Raw genomic sequence first — 17,614 nt, 5'->3', positions numbered from 1 at the left:
TATGTCCGCATTTCTTGCCTTGACCGAGTTAATTTTTCGTTGCAAGGTGGAATCGCTTGTTCTTCTCTCGATTAGAGCAGTCGTAAACTACACAAAACATGGACATCTTTTCAGATGGCCGATCCTACCTACCTACACTTCCGGAATTCCGTGCCTTGGCATGAGGTCATGTGAAATTAACCTGTTATCAAGATAAAAAAAATTTTTATTCATTTGTTTGTTTTAATTTTTTTTACTTTTCTTCCCAGCAGGCATTTTGATTAATCTGACTATAACTAATTACTAGATATTTTGTTGCATAGTTTTCAGTTGTACTGTCATATAACCATTGGCTGCTTGAAATGATGTTGCTAGGGAGCAGTTGGTGCAAAGATGAAGCCATTATGTTGCCCAAAAAGGGAAAATACAACTATATTAATGCTCAACTAATATATTATATGTACATAATGATCTCATTCACTGGCTTATCCATTCACTTGTTAAAAATTGCCGTTTTTGTTATCGTTTCTGCTCTGCTGTGTGCTGCCCTGTGCCCTGTTCAGAAACAGCCTCAATCCTGCAGGGAGCCTATAATAAACCACACAGTATCACCGCTTCCGGACTTATCCCCTTCCCAAATAGGCTATAGTCTGCAGGAGAGCGCCGTCTTATCTGCGGCGTGCAGACCTCGGCGGTGCTCTTCACAGCAGCAGCACAGATTCAGTTCCTGCCATTGTTTATTGCTCACATGAAAGGTCTGACGCTGTTAGTGCGGTACGTGCAGCCGTGTCATGGACATTTACATACGTATCCGAAATCGGTGTGTTGAAAGCTTGGTTCGCGTTTTCAGTCTGTGTACTGGGAGGATATAGAAATGCCCTTATGGCGCTAGGCTCTGGCTTTAGACTAGTCACATGACTCACTGGGAAAAGACATGGGTGGACCTTTTTATTTACCTATTTTCTTGCATAGATTTCAGTCTTTTTGTTTGTTTGTTTTGTTTTTGCAGTTGAACAAAAGTATTTGTGGTTAAATCTGAATTAGTGCAGCACATTAAAAGTTTTTGATGGTGAAGAATTTGGGGTTCCTGAGATTCCTCAGAAATCCCACTGCTGTATAGTTATTTTGAACAGATGTATCTGTCTTTCATTACAATAATAAGAGACCAGAAGATGAGCACAGAAGCCCTGGAATGTCTTTAATTGTCTGACTTTGTTCAAATCAAACAGCTTGAATGACATTTCCAGGTTGCACTGCAGTGCCCGGTCATTTGGAGGCCGACGTTTTTCTCTGGATCGGGGACGGGCGATGGAAAAACAATCAGTGAGCGGTTTATTTTGTCCCAATGGTATTGAAGCTAATGTTCATTCTTTTCGTCAACGGCAACCTGCATGAGCCTGAAGGGCTGTGTGGTTATGGCCAACCTGTAATGCAGCATTGATGCTGTTATTAACCCTTCATACAGTTGCAGAAGTGACTGTTTGAAGTCTAGTGTTTTTTCCGCATTTCAGTTTGTCCTGATCTAGTGGCTGTTAGCCACAGGATCTCCAGTCTGATCAAGAAACCCGGCTCTCACTTGTGTTTTGACACGGAAGCGGTCATGACAGTGGAGCTGTGCCCAGCCTGGATGAGGAAGTGGGGTGTGTGACTGCTGGCTTCTATGGACTTCAGGAGCTGTCACTGCCATTTATTCAGACTGCCTGTGGTTATGCGTGATGCCTGGTCATGGGAGATTAAAGTAGTCCCTGCATTTGTGTACATTTATAGAATGGAAGGTCAACTGTTGGCCTAAGTCACATTTGTGTAAAGAGAATATGCATTGTTTTGCTTAAGTTGTATTTTTGTTAGATATGAACATATATTTCAAGCAGATGTACATTATGTAATGGACATTTAATGATAATTCGACAATACTTGCATCTAGACATGATTCCATGATTGTCCAGGTGAATTCTGGCAGAAGCACCACAGAGGCAGCGTTCATTGTGCGTTTGGTAGGATCAGAAGTTAACCACAATGGAGCTGTGATGGGCTTGTACCCAGTAGGCTATGCGGTCTTATTCTTCTGTACTTACCTCTGGTGATTTAGACAGTGTTAAAAGCATGCAAATCTGTAATTATTGCAAAAATGTTGTTATTCACAAACCTTGTATTGGAGAACATCTATGTCAGCCTGTTCAGTCTTGGCCCCTGTCATGGTTTTGTGGGGTTTACCCACTTATGTACATTGGGTGGGTTGTGTGCTTGGTTTTACAACAAAAACATATAAATGCAAAAAGTGAATACAGTTCCTCAGTACACCTGAGAGAGCACATACGATGGATTAATTGCCCTATCTTGGCTTCCCCCTGAGGCGTGTGTGCCCGCCTGGCTTTGCCCACCATAGATGCCCAGAAAGTAGTGATGCGGTTGGTTCGCCCATGGAAAGATTGCTGGAAAAAAGGGACTGTACAGATTTTTTTTCTTTGACCAAGGATTTAATACAAATAATTACAGTGTTTAATGTCAGTGACTGGTGTTTTATGTTTTTCCATGCAGTTTTTTTTTTATGCCACTTGAGCAAATAAGTGACTAATTTATGTTTTCTTTAAAATTACTGAGCCTCTTGGCTACCACTTGACACAGCAGCATCAGCAAAAATGTGGACAAGTGAGTCCAATTTTTGTGTGTCATTTTTTTTGTCAAGTGAATTTTGCCAAAACAGTCATTTTTCAGGGCTCTAGTCTAATTTCCATCATTTTACTCAAGCTCGGGCTTGCATGGTTTCGATTAGTCGCAAAAATGGATGCTGAGGCGGTGAAACGGAGGCTAGGTTCGGGTGATTTCATTGCACTGGAAAGGAAAACTGCCAGTGCAGTGGAGTCAGAGATGTGAGAAAAACTTTGATCATGAAAATTATTAAAGACTTGTAACGCACGCAAAGTATGTTTGTAAACTGATGTTGCGGGCTGTGACATTAGCCCGCCACAATCATGTTGGGTTTTATAAAGCTGTAATTGTCGTGGTCGGGTCTATATTTTAAAGACTGATTAAAGCTTTAATCCGTGGCTACATCCACTGTGTCTATCTGACTGGTCTGGGCTACTCACCTCTCTCTGTCTGACTGCATCATCATGTATACAGCCATATCTGTTCCATGCCCAAACAGAGGCGGCCCAACATTCACAAATCTCTGATTGGTTTAGATTTTGACAGACCTAATATGTGTCTGTTGGCGAACCACGGAGAGCTGATGGACGTCCCCGTGTTTCGTGTTTTTTTTTTTTTTTGCACAATTGAGAAATTAGGTTGAATGTACGTTAGTAGCACCCTAGAATCCAGTTTTTGGTTTTGAATAGTCTTAATGTATCAGCAAAGAGGGTTCCATTGACCAGGATGGTTGGGCTAGACACCCTCCGACCTTATCGCACCATCTCCATCTGCCCCCAGGCAGCAGACAGATTAAATCAGGTCTGTGACCTCAAACGCTAATCGCCTAACCAACTGCAGTCCTATGCCAAGGGGGTCTTTGTTTTTGTTATGAATTATTTCTCTTCCTTTAGTTTTTATGTATTTTTTTTTTCGTAATTCGTTGTGAAGTATTTTTATTGAATGATTTGTTTATTTATTGGAAGAATTGCTGAACGCTTTATCGAATTTTGAATGAATTGTTTTTGCAACCCCAGACTCTGCTCCATGTCATGGTTGCTGTAGGAAGATGCATTTGCTGACATGCGGGGTTTGTTGGATACAGTCAGTGAGAGACAGTCTGGAGGGTTGATGACCCCCTGAGGCGTTGGGGATGTAGGCAGAGGAGAGGCAGCTGGGTTTTTATTTAGTTATTTTTGACAACTCTGTAGTATAGTGAATACTAATCCGACTTCACAACAAATCATGAATTAAATCACAATCACAGTATCTCAAATCAAATTCAGTTCGATATTTTCTTAAAATGGTTCAGCCCTGTTTGGAAGGTGCTTAATTTCATGTCAGTACTTGATTTGTATATGATCCTACAGTAAGAAGAGCTCCCTTAACCCCCAGCCGGCGCTGATGTGGGTGTTCGCCACGTGGATGACTGGGGAGGGTAATTACCAGTTGCAAATAGAGAGGGTGTGAGTGCTTTTATTCTCACATCTCTTCTCACACTGTCTGTAGCCTGAGGGGCTTTCTTGCTCTCCAGAAATAAGGAGTGGGAAAGAGATCATGTGAGGTGACAGATGACACTCAACTTCTCTCCATTTAAAAAAATGGAATGAAATAATGAAAGACATTCAGATTGTGTAAAGCGTGTTTTTTCTAGGTTACGCATTATCTTAAAATGCCGAAATCTGTAGCATCACACGTCAACGAATATTTCCCGGTGCTTCATATGGTCAACTTTTTAAATATTGTCTTCACGTTAAATCTAATTCACTACTTTTTAGGACTGCAACAACCAACCAACCAAGATATGATTTATATTTCAACAATGATTTTAACTAATAAATTTACAAATTACCTCAACACAAGTTAAACATCAAAATAGTCCATTTGAAGGCCTACTGTTATTACTGGGAGGTATTGAGGCTTTTTGTGGCGGGGCTATACTCGCCACACAATCCATTGTTTAAAACTATCGTCATTCATTTTTAAAATTACTCTGTCAGTTTAGTGTGTGGTCATTAGAAAATATATATTTTATTTTTTACCTATATAACTGCTAACTGAGTCAAATATAAATAGGGCCAGGTAGGATGGAGAACATGTTAGTTTTGGCCTTTGCTGTGGTCTTTGCTCTCCCTCTCTCTTTCTCCCCCCTTTTCCTCTCGCCTCATTCCTAAGCCTGCTCCTTTGAGATTTTTCTCCCCGGCCCTATTCAGACCATACACCGCTCCTGAGACTTCCCGTCTCTGTTCATTTTTTGGGTTTATTAGTCCTTCGTAAAGGACCCCAAGGCCTAACAGTTGCTTTGTAACCAACACCATACACACACACACACAGACGCACAGACGTTTTTTTTTTTTTTTTTGTTGTTTTTCGTCCAGAACTTGTTTGACTGCATTCTTAAAATAGCTCTCTGACGTGTGCCGTCCTGCAGTGGAATGTGGCTGTGGCCATCCAGAGCTCTGTGGCAGGAAGTTATGCAAACGTGCTGAGCAGCGCCGAGCTTGGAGTTCGGCACTCGGCAGTGTTCCCATCAGCCCCGGCCTGGAAACAGCTCATCCTCCAGTGCAAATGCTGAGAGATCGGTTTGACTTTGTGTGTGTGTGCGCACATGCCTGCTTCTCCCATTTACCCCACAACTCCCTGCCACCCGCTCGCTTTTCCACTCGCTCGCTCTCTCTCTCTCGCTCCTTTTCCCCCTGCGTTCTTGTCTCCCCCACCCCTCCCTCCTCGGCCCTGGGACCTGACCTGTTCCTGGCGACGTGCTGAGCAGCAGTGAGAGTCTTAAGAGGATTCCTGTTCCACCTGCCCATCGTGGCCCTTCCACACCAGGGTCGCCTGAATGCAGCCTTTCAGCTGCCTACATTTACCGCAGTTTCCACAGTTCCGTGGGGCTGCATCACCGACGTCTGCCGAGAAGACAAGCTAATGAATTCAACCATGGAAACTTGATGATCTCAGAATGTCTGGTGTTCAGCGCATGGCCATTTTTTCTGATGACAGTTCATGCATTAGCATTTAAATGATAAGTGTGTGTGTGTGTGTGTGTGTATGTTTAATGACTTTGGCTGTAGTGTGTGACAGAAGTTCTGTCATCTGAAGGAGCTGCAGCTCTGCTGCCCCTGACTGAGTGGCCTGATTGTGAGATGCAGTCCAGGATTACAGCGGATTACATCCCAAATCCTTCTGATGTCATTTATGATGCAGCACGTTCAGATGACTCCACTCTTCTGCTGTGGCCTTCTAAAGTGTCTCCCTTGCAGAGCTCATACACATTTACACAGACACACACAAAAAAAAGCAGTTTACGCTTGTTCACAGCATAACAATGCGCAACATTATAACTCATGGTCTTAAAGCCATGGCTGATTAAATGTTGCCTTGTCTCATAATGCCAATAATTTGATAATAGATCTGTGTCAGGTTATAGTATTTTGGACATATTAAGAGTACAGGTAAAGTGTATCTATTATATCTCTTTTTAGCCAAACATTTGATGGGGATATTGTGGTGTTAAAGGTCCCCTATCATGACATTTTCACTTTGTGAGATTATCTAACATTAATTAGAATGCCCCCAGCCTATCTATGGTCCAGTGGGTTAGAACCATTGGGTTAAAAAAAAAATTTCTGGAAAAACGTCAACACAACTTCCTCTCTGCTAAACATTGTGGTTTGTGAATGGTGATGATGATGTTATTTTCACGACTGCCCCCTCGACTTCTATAGGCCACTCTCTTCCTTGTCCCACCTCGCTCTTTTTTTTTTTTTTTTAATCATTTGTCTTTCATTTGTACTGCATTAATTTGTACACTTCAAACAGAAATGCACTACACTTGTTTGTTTCTGTATATTCAGAATTTTAAACTAAATGTAATGATTGTAACAAAGTGTCATGTCACTGGTTGAGGGTGCAGGTTAGCAGGGGAGGGTTGAAATTCATCGTAGAATCGATGCAGTCGTGGCCGAATCTGCATTGATGCAGTGCAGAACATAATCGATTATGACATCGCTTGGTGATTTTCTGAAGTCGGCATAAAAAGTCTGTGCTGGTAGTGACTGTGGTAACTGATCTGAGATCCGGGTTGGAGTTTCGGCAGCCTAGTTCTCGCACCAGGGGCAAAATTGGAACTACATCAGGAGCCGTGATGTAGTTTTGCTCGATCAATCGAATCAAAGCGGGCAAGTGTTTTTTCTGCCACCTCGAAACACACTAAGTTGGAATGGAGGTACGGCTGATCTTAACAGTCTGTGAGTGTCCAGAGATCTACAACATGACATTATCGTCTTACCAGACATGCACATTTCTTGCACTGAGCCCGGCAAGCGTAGTGTGGTTTTAGCCACGTTTGGTTTTAAAGCAGTTTTAAATTTTCTCCAATGAGCAGAAAAAAGGTCTTTGTTCAGCCTGCGCCAACCTGATGCCACAGACGTCTGAACCTGGCTTTTTTTCTGGCGTTTGTGTTTTCAGGTTGTAACGGGTTTTAAAAGCTTTCAGAATATTTTACATAACATAAATTTTGTATTTTTATAATTTGTTTGTACAGTTTATATTATAGTGGCAAAATTTTTTTATTAATACACACACACACACACACCTATTGCCAGTGGAGTATCACAATTAATCTTGCGAGCATGTCTTTGAGACTGGGAGGAAATCTGAGGACCCTGAGGAAACCCGCACCAACATGGAGCATTCAAACGCCACACGCTTAAGGCTGGAGCTTGAATTCAAACTTTCAACTTGGACCACCGCGTGGTCCGTTTACTATTGTTCCCTGTTAGTTTGTTTTGTGCTTTTGTGCTATTATGACCATTACCTCTCCCCCCCTACCATCCAGTGTACCTAGAGATCGTGTGCACACTGGATTGTGCATAGTTTGTATTCATTGTATTCATGTAGATTGTATTCATAGTTGAGGGTCCTAGTGAACCAGAACTGATCACTTCATCGATGGTAACTTGAAAGCACGTTGTAAGTCGCTCTGGATAAGGGCGTCTGCCAAATGCCTTAAATGTAAATGTAAATAGTCTATCACCTGTGCCAAGTGGCCACACGCACCCCCATTCGGAATCCTGAGGTCGCTTCAGGAGTTTGCAGGTGATGTTGGACATAAACCCTGCTTTCAGAGTGATTCCTAGCAATGCTGATTTATTGCTTCAGTCAGATGTCGCTGAACTTTTCTTGACCCCTTCCGGTTAATGCATTAAGTAACTCTCGTCAGTTTCTCTAATTAAAAGGCTCCTTGAACCAGTATTATCAATGCACTTTTTTTTTTTTTTTTTTAACTCTTCTTCTAAATAATGCATCTTTTTAATCCCGTTGGTTGTCTTGAACTGTGCAGTTTCTATATCCACAGCCATCCCCTAATTGAATTTGATTTGGGTTTTTGCTGATGAAATTTGCCTGCAAGGCATCATGGTTTAAATGTCAGCATGGAACAGCCGTTTCTGGCCAGTCCTGGGCTGGGTCCTTAATCACATTTCACTGTACATCTGACCTTCAGGAATTATTCTCTAGATTGAAGTGCCCAACGCACTAGAATAGCACCATGCGGGTCGTGATGTCAAAGCAAAATCTGGCGAAATCCCCTCCATCAGATCAAACACAAATCAGTTTATAGCGTTACACATGTTTACAGCGCCACTGAAATCTGATCTGGGGTTTTGAGGCCGAATGAAAACGCGCCGCTCAGCTGCTAAGCCCTGTAGTGACCTCTGCCCTGACACCCAGGGCAGCATAATCAAGGATTTCTTGGATTACACAGGCTTATGGCAGCCTGCCTTTTGGCTTTTTCGGTTTGCGGTAAGGCCTCTGTGGCCTCCAGGCTTCGGTATCGGTCCGGTTGCTGTGACCTGGTTTTAGGCCCGTTTCTTTTTTCATTCTTCCGATTGGTTGAGGTTCCGTTAATGGTGGTGTTGCCCATGTTCTTTTATTCTGATTGAATTTGATTCTGACATTTGTAAGCAGTGCAGCAATCAAGTCCATCTGATTTGATTTCAGTGTGAATGCCAGCGCTGATTCGTAGCAGCTCTGTTTTGACTGCGCTCAGTCTTATTTGCACAGATTAGGACATGAATGCTGCAGTTGACGCTCAATCCCCTGCTCAGCCCAAGCCTGTTCTGCGGGAAGCCTCAGTAGCCACGTTCTTTAGTGTACATGAGTTCAGTGTAACGCTGTATGACCTTCAGTTTTTACATTCCTGTTATATAAGTCTATTGGTGTGGTGAGACAATTTGTTGACATTCTTGACAAAAGTCATTAATATAATTGGTGCAGATTCATTTGATGGTCTATAATTTTTTGTTAGATGTACTTCTAAACAACCAAAGTGATGCCGGCCAGCATGGGATTTGAGCACTTGTTGAGTTGACACTTCTGCTTGCAGACGAGTTGAATCAGTTGCTAAACTCATCAATAGTTCAATTGTTTAATTAAATTTACATTTACATTTACGGCATTTATGAGACTCCCTTATCCAGAGCGACTTACAATCAGTAGTTACAGGGACAGTCCCCCCTGGAGCAACTTAGGGTTAAGTGTCTTGCTCAGGGACACAATGGCAGTAAGATTCTCTAGTAGGTTGGGGTTCGTCAGATCTGAAAATTTCCAGAATTGTGTTTCTAACATGTAATTATTTATTTACTGTTAAAGTACAGGTCTTTTCTGTTGACCACAGCACTTTAGAACTTGTTATGAACTTCTATGTGGTTCTTTTCTCTGTTTAGATACCACATTGTGGTCAAATGAAAATGCAATGAAAAAAACGATAAATTGACCACTGACCATGTTTCTCTCTTTTGTCAGGATGGTTTGGATGCATTGGTCTACGACCTTGACTTCCCAGCCTTGAGGAAAAACAAGAACATTGACAACTTCTTAAGTAGATGTAAGTGCCCTGCATGTTTCACCAGTGAAGACCACACCATCCCTCTCACATTCTAATTAACCTAACACAATGCAGTCCATGCTGTCAGGAGGAGTGGGGTTTTTGGGTCAGTACCTCCATGTATGCTGGGGCACCATTGTGTCTGGTGCTCCAACAAAAGGGCTTTGAGAGCTACTGGGTGACCCACATGGGGTTCCACATGATGTCCCCTCACACACTGTATATTACACGAGAAACCCGTCTCTGTCGGAGGAATTTAATTGTCTGACATCTTTGACATTATATGGTGGAGAATAGGCTTGTCATGATACTGAAATGTCTAACTATTTTACATACGACAGTGGGAGAAGTTTTAAACCAATTTTTAAATAAATAATGAATATTTTGAAGTCAGACCACTACGTAAAGAAATTGTAAAAAATACATTGTAAAAAAACAAACAAATAAATGAAAGAAATGTATTTAAATATTTGAGTCCAGTTAAAAAAGCACTACTTACTTCCCATGCCACAGAAGTGAAAAATATATGCAAGTGCAATTAGATAATTATAAAACGTGGAGAGTGACAGAAGCAATAAAAAAATACCCATATTTCATTTGAACAACTGATGCAAAATACCACGGCAAATAATAGGCCCTTAAATTAGGCTAAGAAATTATACCCACCTCCAGTTATCATAAGTGTCTGTATATGGCATCTTAGTGATGAGTGAGATTGCAGCATTTGGAGTTGATCTGACATCTAGAAGTTTATCTGCTGTGTTCCAGAAGTACTCCTCTGTACAACTGAAATGCACCAACAAGTTCTGTTGTTCTTGTTTTTTTCTTTTTGTACCTCATGCAAAACAAGATTTTCATGTTCATGCTTCATAAAAGGACATAGCTGAAACATTTAAAATCTGGGAACTCGTACTGAATCGTGAAACAATGAGAATTCACATGTACATACATACACAAAGTTTAAGTAAACTTTGTCATCTCTTCTATATATTGTACAGATATACAGAGAGACGAGAAGACATGGCTCCAGTTTACAGAGTGAAAGTCTTTAAGATGAGTGTTAGGGTACATGTTAATTACATTGAATTTGCTATGGGACATCATAATTCTTGCTATAATTACAAGTAACTGTGATGTGATTTGTTCAGAAATTCTGTACGATAGTCAAATCCTTGATTATAATAATCAAAGAAACCAGATTTAATTTGTGAATGTGGTAACCAAATTAAGTTCAGGTGATCTAACCTGAGAGGTGCTTTATGAGTGTACTTTACCATTTCAGTTGGAAGGAAAAAATCGACTTTCTTAAATAGCCTAAATCAACTTGTCTCCGTATGGCTCACTGCTGAGATTAAGGCAAATGCCAACTTCTGCATTGAAAACAGATCGCTAAATTAAAGCAGTATTCGTACAACCTGTCACTCACATACCTGTGCCAAGACTGTTTGTGGTTGTCATGTATGCCCTGGAGAGTTGGGTTTTTACATATTACACTTGGCTAGAAACCACTTCCTAAACAGTTTTCTGTGATTTGAATTTCTCTTTTGTTCAATAAATCCAGTTGTCTCTGGATTTAATCCTGACCCAGAATATGCATGAAGTGGTGACAATAGGTCCTCAGAGTCTCACTCCTAGTTCCTGTGACAGTATGACCACGTAAAACACTATTTCTATTCATCTCTACTGCCATTCAGAGTGGCTGATTGACATACATATTTTTCACCAGTTGTCCACAGAATTCATTGCATTCATACAAACATTTTTTTTTATATACAATTACCTTTAGTGTTCCGTTGTCAGTGGAGAGAGATGGATGGACAGAAGAGCTTGTCAGAAAGATTGGTTGCCGGTGGATGGATTTTATGGGGAGAAGGTTCATTCCTTTCTTTGTGGAATCTGGAGTGTGCAGTGTGTTGGTGTACTTGGCAGCATTGTATTTTACACACATGAGTGAGGATCCAGGCCTTTTGTCATCTCCAGATATGTCATTTTGATGTAGTTTCCACAAATTCCTCAGGAATGAACTTGCTGTCATTGCCTCCTTTTCTTTCCTGCATGCAACAAAAAGACTCCCTGGTAAAACTCTGCTGTACTTCTGGACCTCCCTTTTTTATTTTTAGGCGATTTTGAATTCGGAGCTGTCCCCCTCTATGCATTCTTGTGCCAGTTTCAACCCATGCGAGGAAGAGAAGAATCCCCTCCTGTTCGACTATGACCAAATTTGGATGAATGTAATCCCCCAGCCGGTGGGGCCAGTGCTGAAGTGAGCGATAAAGCCGCTGGTGGAACAGCGTGAGTGGAGATGGGCCCGCCACCTTGTTGCCCAATGAGAGTCATGCTAGTATCTCCCAGTGGAAATCCACTTAACAATACGTTGCAGGCTGAGGGCAGTTCGAAGCAGCAACGGGCGACTTGCGGTGTGGAGACTGCTGGGTTTTTATGAAGGCTCCATTTTCATCTGTTTTGATTATACCAGTATGCGAAGACCCAACATTGGGTTGATGTGATGAAGCGGCAGACAACATTGTCAAGGGGAAAACTTGATTCAAGGACTCAAAGTGGTGCAGTCACGCACACGGCTCGAGGCAGCCCGTGTTATCTTACCGTCTCGTGACTTACTGTAGACCTAGTGCAGTCGGGCCATGGGGCCGAGTGCCAAAAGCACAGGGCATAAAAAAATAAGTAGGGCAATCATTGAGTAAAGTTTGCTTTTACACAGAAATATCCTAAACTTGCTTCACTAACGTCTCCCCTGCCTGTGTCCAAGACAGGTCAGGACACCCCAATCCACATACACACATTAAAAGAATAAAATGATTAATTACACACTTTTATTTAAAAAACAGAAGTTGTAGGTTTTTGTTCGTTTTCTCCTTGTTTTACGCTGCAGGCTACAAATTTACAATCAGCAAAGTATGTGGAAAGGATAGGAACTTGTCACAGATCCCGTTCAGCGGCCACGGCGAGAAGGGGCTTCCGGGCATCCGCCGGGCTCATTGTTTGTGCCACACTACAGTGCTACTTCCTACTTCCATTGCATGAGCTGCGACTTCTCTTTAAGCACCTGACCGCACTCTGCTTTGATTCTCCCCCGCCCATCGTTTATGTTTTCTACCCTCCGATTCGGCCCAACTTTTGCTACCTGACTACGCCTCTCCAGGTTTTCTACCTGCGGGACCGCCGCCCACTCACTTGCCAAGCTTCCTCCGGACAGTACTATAGACTGGACGTTCATGTTTGTGGACCGAGGCGACCTGATTCTGACTAAAATGATTGAGTATGAACCCGATCCAGCTCTGCTCGTGGCAACATTTACAGATAAATCTTTTATTGTCATTGTCACTTCTCAAGCAACAACGAAATTGTTGTGCAGTCGACTCCGTGTGAAACATATAGGCAAAAAGAAAATAAGACAATTAAATAACAAACAAATAAAATAGTAGTAAACATATAGTAGTAATATATTATTGTAATATATACAATTATATTTAAAATATAAGTACAAAACCACGAGGTTTTTTGGCAGTGGTGGCCTAGCGGTTAAGGAAGTAATCAGAAGGTTGCTGGTTCGAATCCCGATCTGCCAAGGTACCACTGAGGTGCCACTGAGCAAAGCACCGTCCCCACACACTGCTCCCCGGGCGCCTGTCATGGCTGCCCACTGCTCACTCAGGGTGATGGGTTAAATGCAGAGGACAAATTTCACTGTGTGCACTGTGTGCTGTGCTGCTGTGTATCACGTGTGACAATCACTTCACTTTCACTATTTGGTGTGCTATTTTGTTGGAAGGGGCTTGTAATAGTATACCACAACATTGTAGTACTTGAGCCTTGTACCGTATAATCCATTCATTCACAGCAGCAGGGTAGAGGCTTGGTCTGGATGTGTGAGCGATATTGGGGACTGGGAAATTGAAACAGACGCGGGTAAAATACAAGGTGTAAGTTCAAGGACAAGCAGGGTCAAGACCAGTGTAACAGTCCATAAAAACCTAAGAAACACGTATAGTTGTTTTGGCAGCCTGTCTTAATTTTAGTTTAGGCTTCGTGTCAAGCTGTCAGTAAGTCTTTATTACTCTTAGTCATGTCCAGACTAAATTTGGTTGACTAAAACAACCCTACAATATATTGTTAATGCATTGTATTCACTTTAAGAGCTCATTTTGCTCAAACTAGTCATAAATACTAATTTAGTCTGCATGCTCATTATCATGACATAAGGGGAAATTAACCTTATTTATATTAGTGTAGTGTTTTATGTGTGTGTGTGTGTGTGTGAGTGTGTGTGTGTGTGTGTGTGTATATATATATATATCTGACAGTATTATGATCCATGCCTTCACTTTTTTTCTCTGCAGATAAAGACACCATCAGTAAGATCCGTGACCTGCGTATGAAGGCAGAAGACTATGAGGTGGTGAAGGTTATCGGCAGGGGGGCTTTTGGAGAGGTGCAGCTGGTGAGCTGACCGCTTTTGACCGCTAAGCTGTGATGTCCAGCAGGTTGGTTATCGGAGCTCTGTAATTGGTCCTATGTCTATGTAGGTGCGGCACAAAGCCACGCGAAAAGTTTACGCCATGAAGTTGCTCAGCAAGTTTGAGATGATCAAGAGGTCAGACTCCGCTTTCTTCTGGGAAGAGAGGGACATTATGGCCTTCGCCAACAGTGCTTGGGTTGTACAGGTATGGCATGTACTTTTACATTCATTTTTCTGTTGCTGAGGAAATGCCATAATGTAATAAATGCAATAATGTAACCTTGAGTGTTGCTCGGCATAAAATACTGGTTACTGTCCACACATATGATTCTTTACATCCAGATTTGTGCACCCCCACTCTGGAGGTTTGTGCATGCAGGTGAAACATAAGCCTAAAAGGTGTAATGTTGTAAGCAGTACAAGCTATCCATTATCATCTGAAACAATATTTTGCCCATACACCTGCAGACTTGTAATAAAGAAAGAATCCCTTGTAGCCACCACATGATAAAATTACTAACCATCACTGGTTACTAGAAAAAAACAGAAGACAAGAAGAGGGTTCAGTGGGTGTTTGTCTTGGGTACTGAGCTGCTGGGGTCGGTGTTGGTGCCATTTGCTAGTATTGATCCAGTACTGATACCAACTTGGTATCGATAATATTGATATTTAGGATCCACCAAGCAGACTGGTCCAAGAGTATGATGGAAACACCAGCAGCAGCCGGAGTTTCCACCACTGTCCTCCACTGTCGAGCAGTGTGAAACTCCTCCCCGGAGCGGTGCTGTACTCAGATCAGGCAGCTGCATTCACTGTCAGCACTACCTTTTCTAAAACTTTCTAAGAAGTGAGGGTCATTGTGAAACACTGCAGCACAGCACAAGGTGACTCAATGAAATGGGTCCTCTGCTTTTAACTATCACCCTTGGTGAGCAGTGGGGAACCATGGCAGGTGCCCGGGGAGCAGTGTGTGCTTTTATATAATTTGATATAAGTGAATATTTTCGATTCAGAATCGTCCAGGTCTGCATCACCATGCATTGATTATACGATTCATTTCAACACCCCTAATATTCAGCCACTGCCTGTTTTACTTTTTTCCACACCAGTGTGAGGAGGAGAATGTATTTCAGAATCTGACCAATACATAGCTTTCTTTACCATAATGTTTTAAGATGAAGATCTTGCACCTTTTGAGTTGGTTAGTTATTGGTACAGTGGAATTCCTTTAGGTTCTTTTTTTTTATGACCTTGTGTGTTGGTTGGATGGTTGATAGTGGAGTTCATTGAATGATTGTCTGTGGTCACTGAGAGTGTTTTAACACCTTTTAAGTGACTCATATGCAGACATTTGATTATAGGAAGTGAAACAGGCGCTCATCAGTTTTCTTTAGACTAGAAATTTCCATCTCCTGTTACTGCCCATTTTAGCCCATGGCTCTGTGGCAGGTTTTCCTTGGCTTCATACGTGTGGTTTCTTGCTGAGCGCTTTAACAGAGTTTGATTTGGTCACCAGCTGTTCTATGCGTTCCAAGACGACCGCTACCTCTACATGGTGATGGAGTATATGCCAGGTGGTGACCTGGTAAACCTGATGAGCAACTATGATGTCCCAGAGAAGTGGGCACGCTTCTACACTGCTGAGGTGGTGCTGGCACTGGACGGCATCCACTCAATGGGCTTCATCCACAGGTACTTTTTATTTATTTTTTTTGTCAGATTTGAACATTTCAGTTCAGCAGAACAACGTGCTTCCATATATTCAGTATATATTTAATCATGATGCATTCTCTAAACATGAAAATGTCTTTGTCTGAAGGGACGTGAAGCCTGACAACATGTTGCTTGATAAATCAGGTCATTTGAAACTGGCAGATTTTGGGACCTGCATGAAAATGAATAAGGTATAGAATTTAATCAGCATTAGTAGAATCTTTAAAATGTTTTATTTGATGTTCCGAATAATGTGTGTGTCTGTCTCTGTGACAGGATGGTATGGTACGATGTGACACAGCGGTTGGAACACCAGACTATATTTCGCCTGAGGTACTGAAATCACAAGGAGGAGATGGCTACTATGGCAGAGAGTGTGACTGGTGGTCGGTGGGAGTCTTTCTGTATGAAATGCTAGTTGGTAAGTCATAACATGGAGAGAGGTGTCTGTCCTGTGTATTCAATCAGCAAAACCTGTCTCTGGTATAGTACTTCTTACTCTATTCTCTGATCAATAAAGGACGGTGCTACATAAAGAACAGTGTCCTGTCACCAGACCTACTTTTGCAGACGTTGCAGAATTTTCCGTGTAAAGGGAATTGGGAATTTACATTAGTGTCCAAGGCTGCTGAGTAAACCAGCCACATTTTGTTGATTTATATTGTTGCTGTTTCATTTTTACATTTCTGATGAGGTACATGTCTTGCTACGTCACAGGGTATGACATACCAAGAGATTTGATTCTGCAAAGGCCTATAAAACAGAAATTGACGGAACACACAGAAACTCGGCTCTGAAAGTTAAACTTTAAAAGAAAGGGCAGGGTGCTATTACACTAAAATATATTTTCATTTCCACCATTATTAATTCTTACATCAAACCTGGTGTATAGTGATGAAATCCACCATGAGGTCTTCATAACAATCTCAAGAATAAAAGGACTTTTTAGAAAGGGGCATCTGAAACAGGGGTCATTTTATCATACATAACAATAGTTCCTGTGAATATCAATATCTGTACTTTACTTTTATTCAAAGCGACTTACAAAGAGAAGACACCAGCAATTCTCATTCGGTTTCCAAAGTAGTATCTGGTGGATTCAGAGCGGTCCCTACAGTGGTCTTTTTTCTTTTTTTTTTTGAGCTGCTTGGGATGGAGACCAGACATAGCCCTCATCCTGACATTCTGAATGCCCATAGCTCTTGTTTAGTGGCCCTTTGACCCATACCATGTGTTTTCTGATTATTCTTCCTCAGGTGACACACCATTCTATGCCGATTCACTGGTGGGCACATATAGTAAGATCATGAACCACAAGAATGCTCTGACCTTCCCAGATGACAGTGACATCTCCAAAGATGCAAAGAACCTGATCTGCGCGTTTCTGACTGACAGGTAATACATCACCTGTGTGACTGAGATGAAGGAATGGCATTAATCCTCCAGGTTTCTCCGGCAACGGCGAGTCTGCGTATATGGAGCCTTTAAGGAGCGCTGCACAGAGCTGAAACTGGCGACACCTGCGTGTCAGGGGTCTGGAAAGACTGCAGTGTGGAAATTCGTAACAGTGCTGCAGCGCCACTGATTGTAATGCCTGGCTGAGCGCATCAATGGGGCGAGCGAGGCAACATATGTTTTCCTGAGCAGGAGAAACAAAGATACAAATGCCTTTGTGCAATGTTCCTGCTGACAACGGGAAGCGGCGGCGGTGCATGGAGCACCGGAAAATCTTAATGTTACCATCACACACACTGTGGGTGAATAAAACCTTTTTAACAACACAGATCTAAGGGTGCTTTACACTTTACACTCAACAGGAACTGAAAACATTGGCACTTCAGGTTCTACACAAGTCTTTTTTTTCTGCCAGTCCTTGTCTACAACAGATTGCATTGATCTGGGTTGTGCTTGCAGCCCATTACTTTTAGGAA

General features: G+C 42.0%; 1 protein-coding gene across 2 annotated transcripts in view; it reads left to right on the top strand.

Moving 5' to 3' along the window:
* rock1 (Rho-associated, coiled-coil containing protein kinase 1) overlaps positions 1 to 17,614 on the top strand; it is a 36,612-nt gene that overhangs the window by 5,140 nt on the left and 13,858 nt on the right. For both annotated transcript variants that reach the window (XR_003749546.1, XM_028977118.1), the window contains exons 2-8: positions 9,412 to 9,493; positions 13,852 to 13,952; positions 14,038 to 14,175; positions 15,487 to 15,662; positions 15,790 to 15,874; positions 15,960 to 16,104; positions 16,940 to 17,078. Coding sequence is in view for 1 of the 2 variants with exons in the window: in XM_028977118.1 (XP_028832951.1) it covers positions 9,412 to 9,493; positions 13,852 to 13,952; positions 14,038 to 14,175; positions 15,487 to 15,662; positions 15,790 to 15,874; positions 15,960 to 16,104; positions 16,940 to 17,078 (866 nt within the window). In the remaining variant the exon portion in view is untranslated. The remainder of the gene's footprint in view (positions 1 to 9,411; positions 9,494 to 13,851; positions 13,953 to 14,037; positions 14,176 to 15,486; positions 15,663 to 15,789; positions 15,875 to 15,959; positions 16,105 to 16,939; positions 17,079 to 17,614) is intronic.

The sequence above is a fragment of the Denticeps clupeoides genome, chromosome 4 (assembly GCF_900700375.1).
Source record: "Denticeps clupeoides chromosome 4, fDenClu1.1, whole genome shotgun sequence".
NCBI lineage: Eukaryota > Metazoa > Chordata > Actinopteri > Clupeiformes > Denticipitidae > Denticeps > Denticeps clupeoides.
Note: the sequence above shows the minus strand (reverse complement) of the source record. Positions and strands in the feature narration are given on the sequence as shown.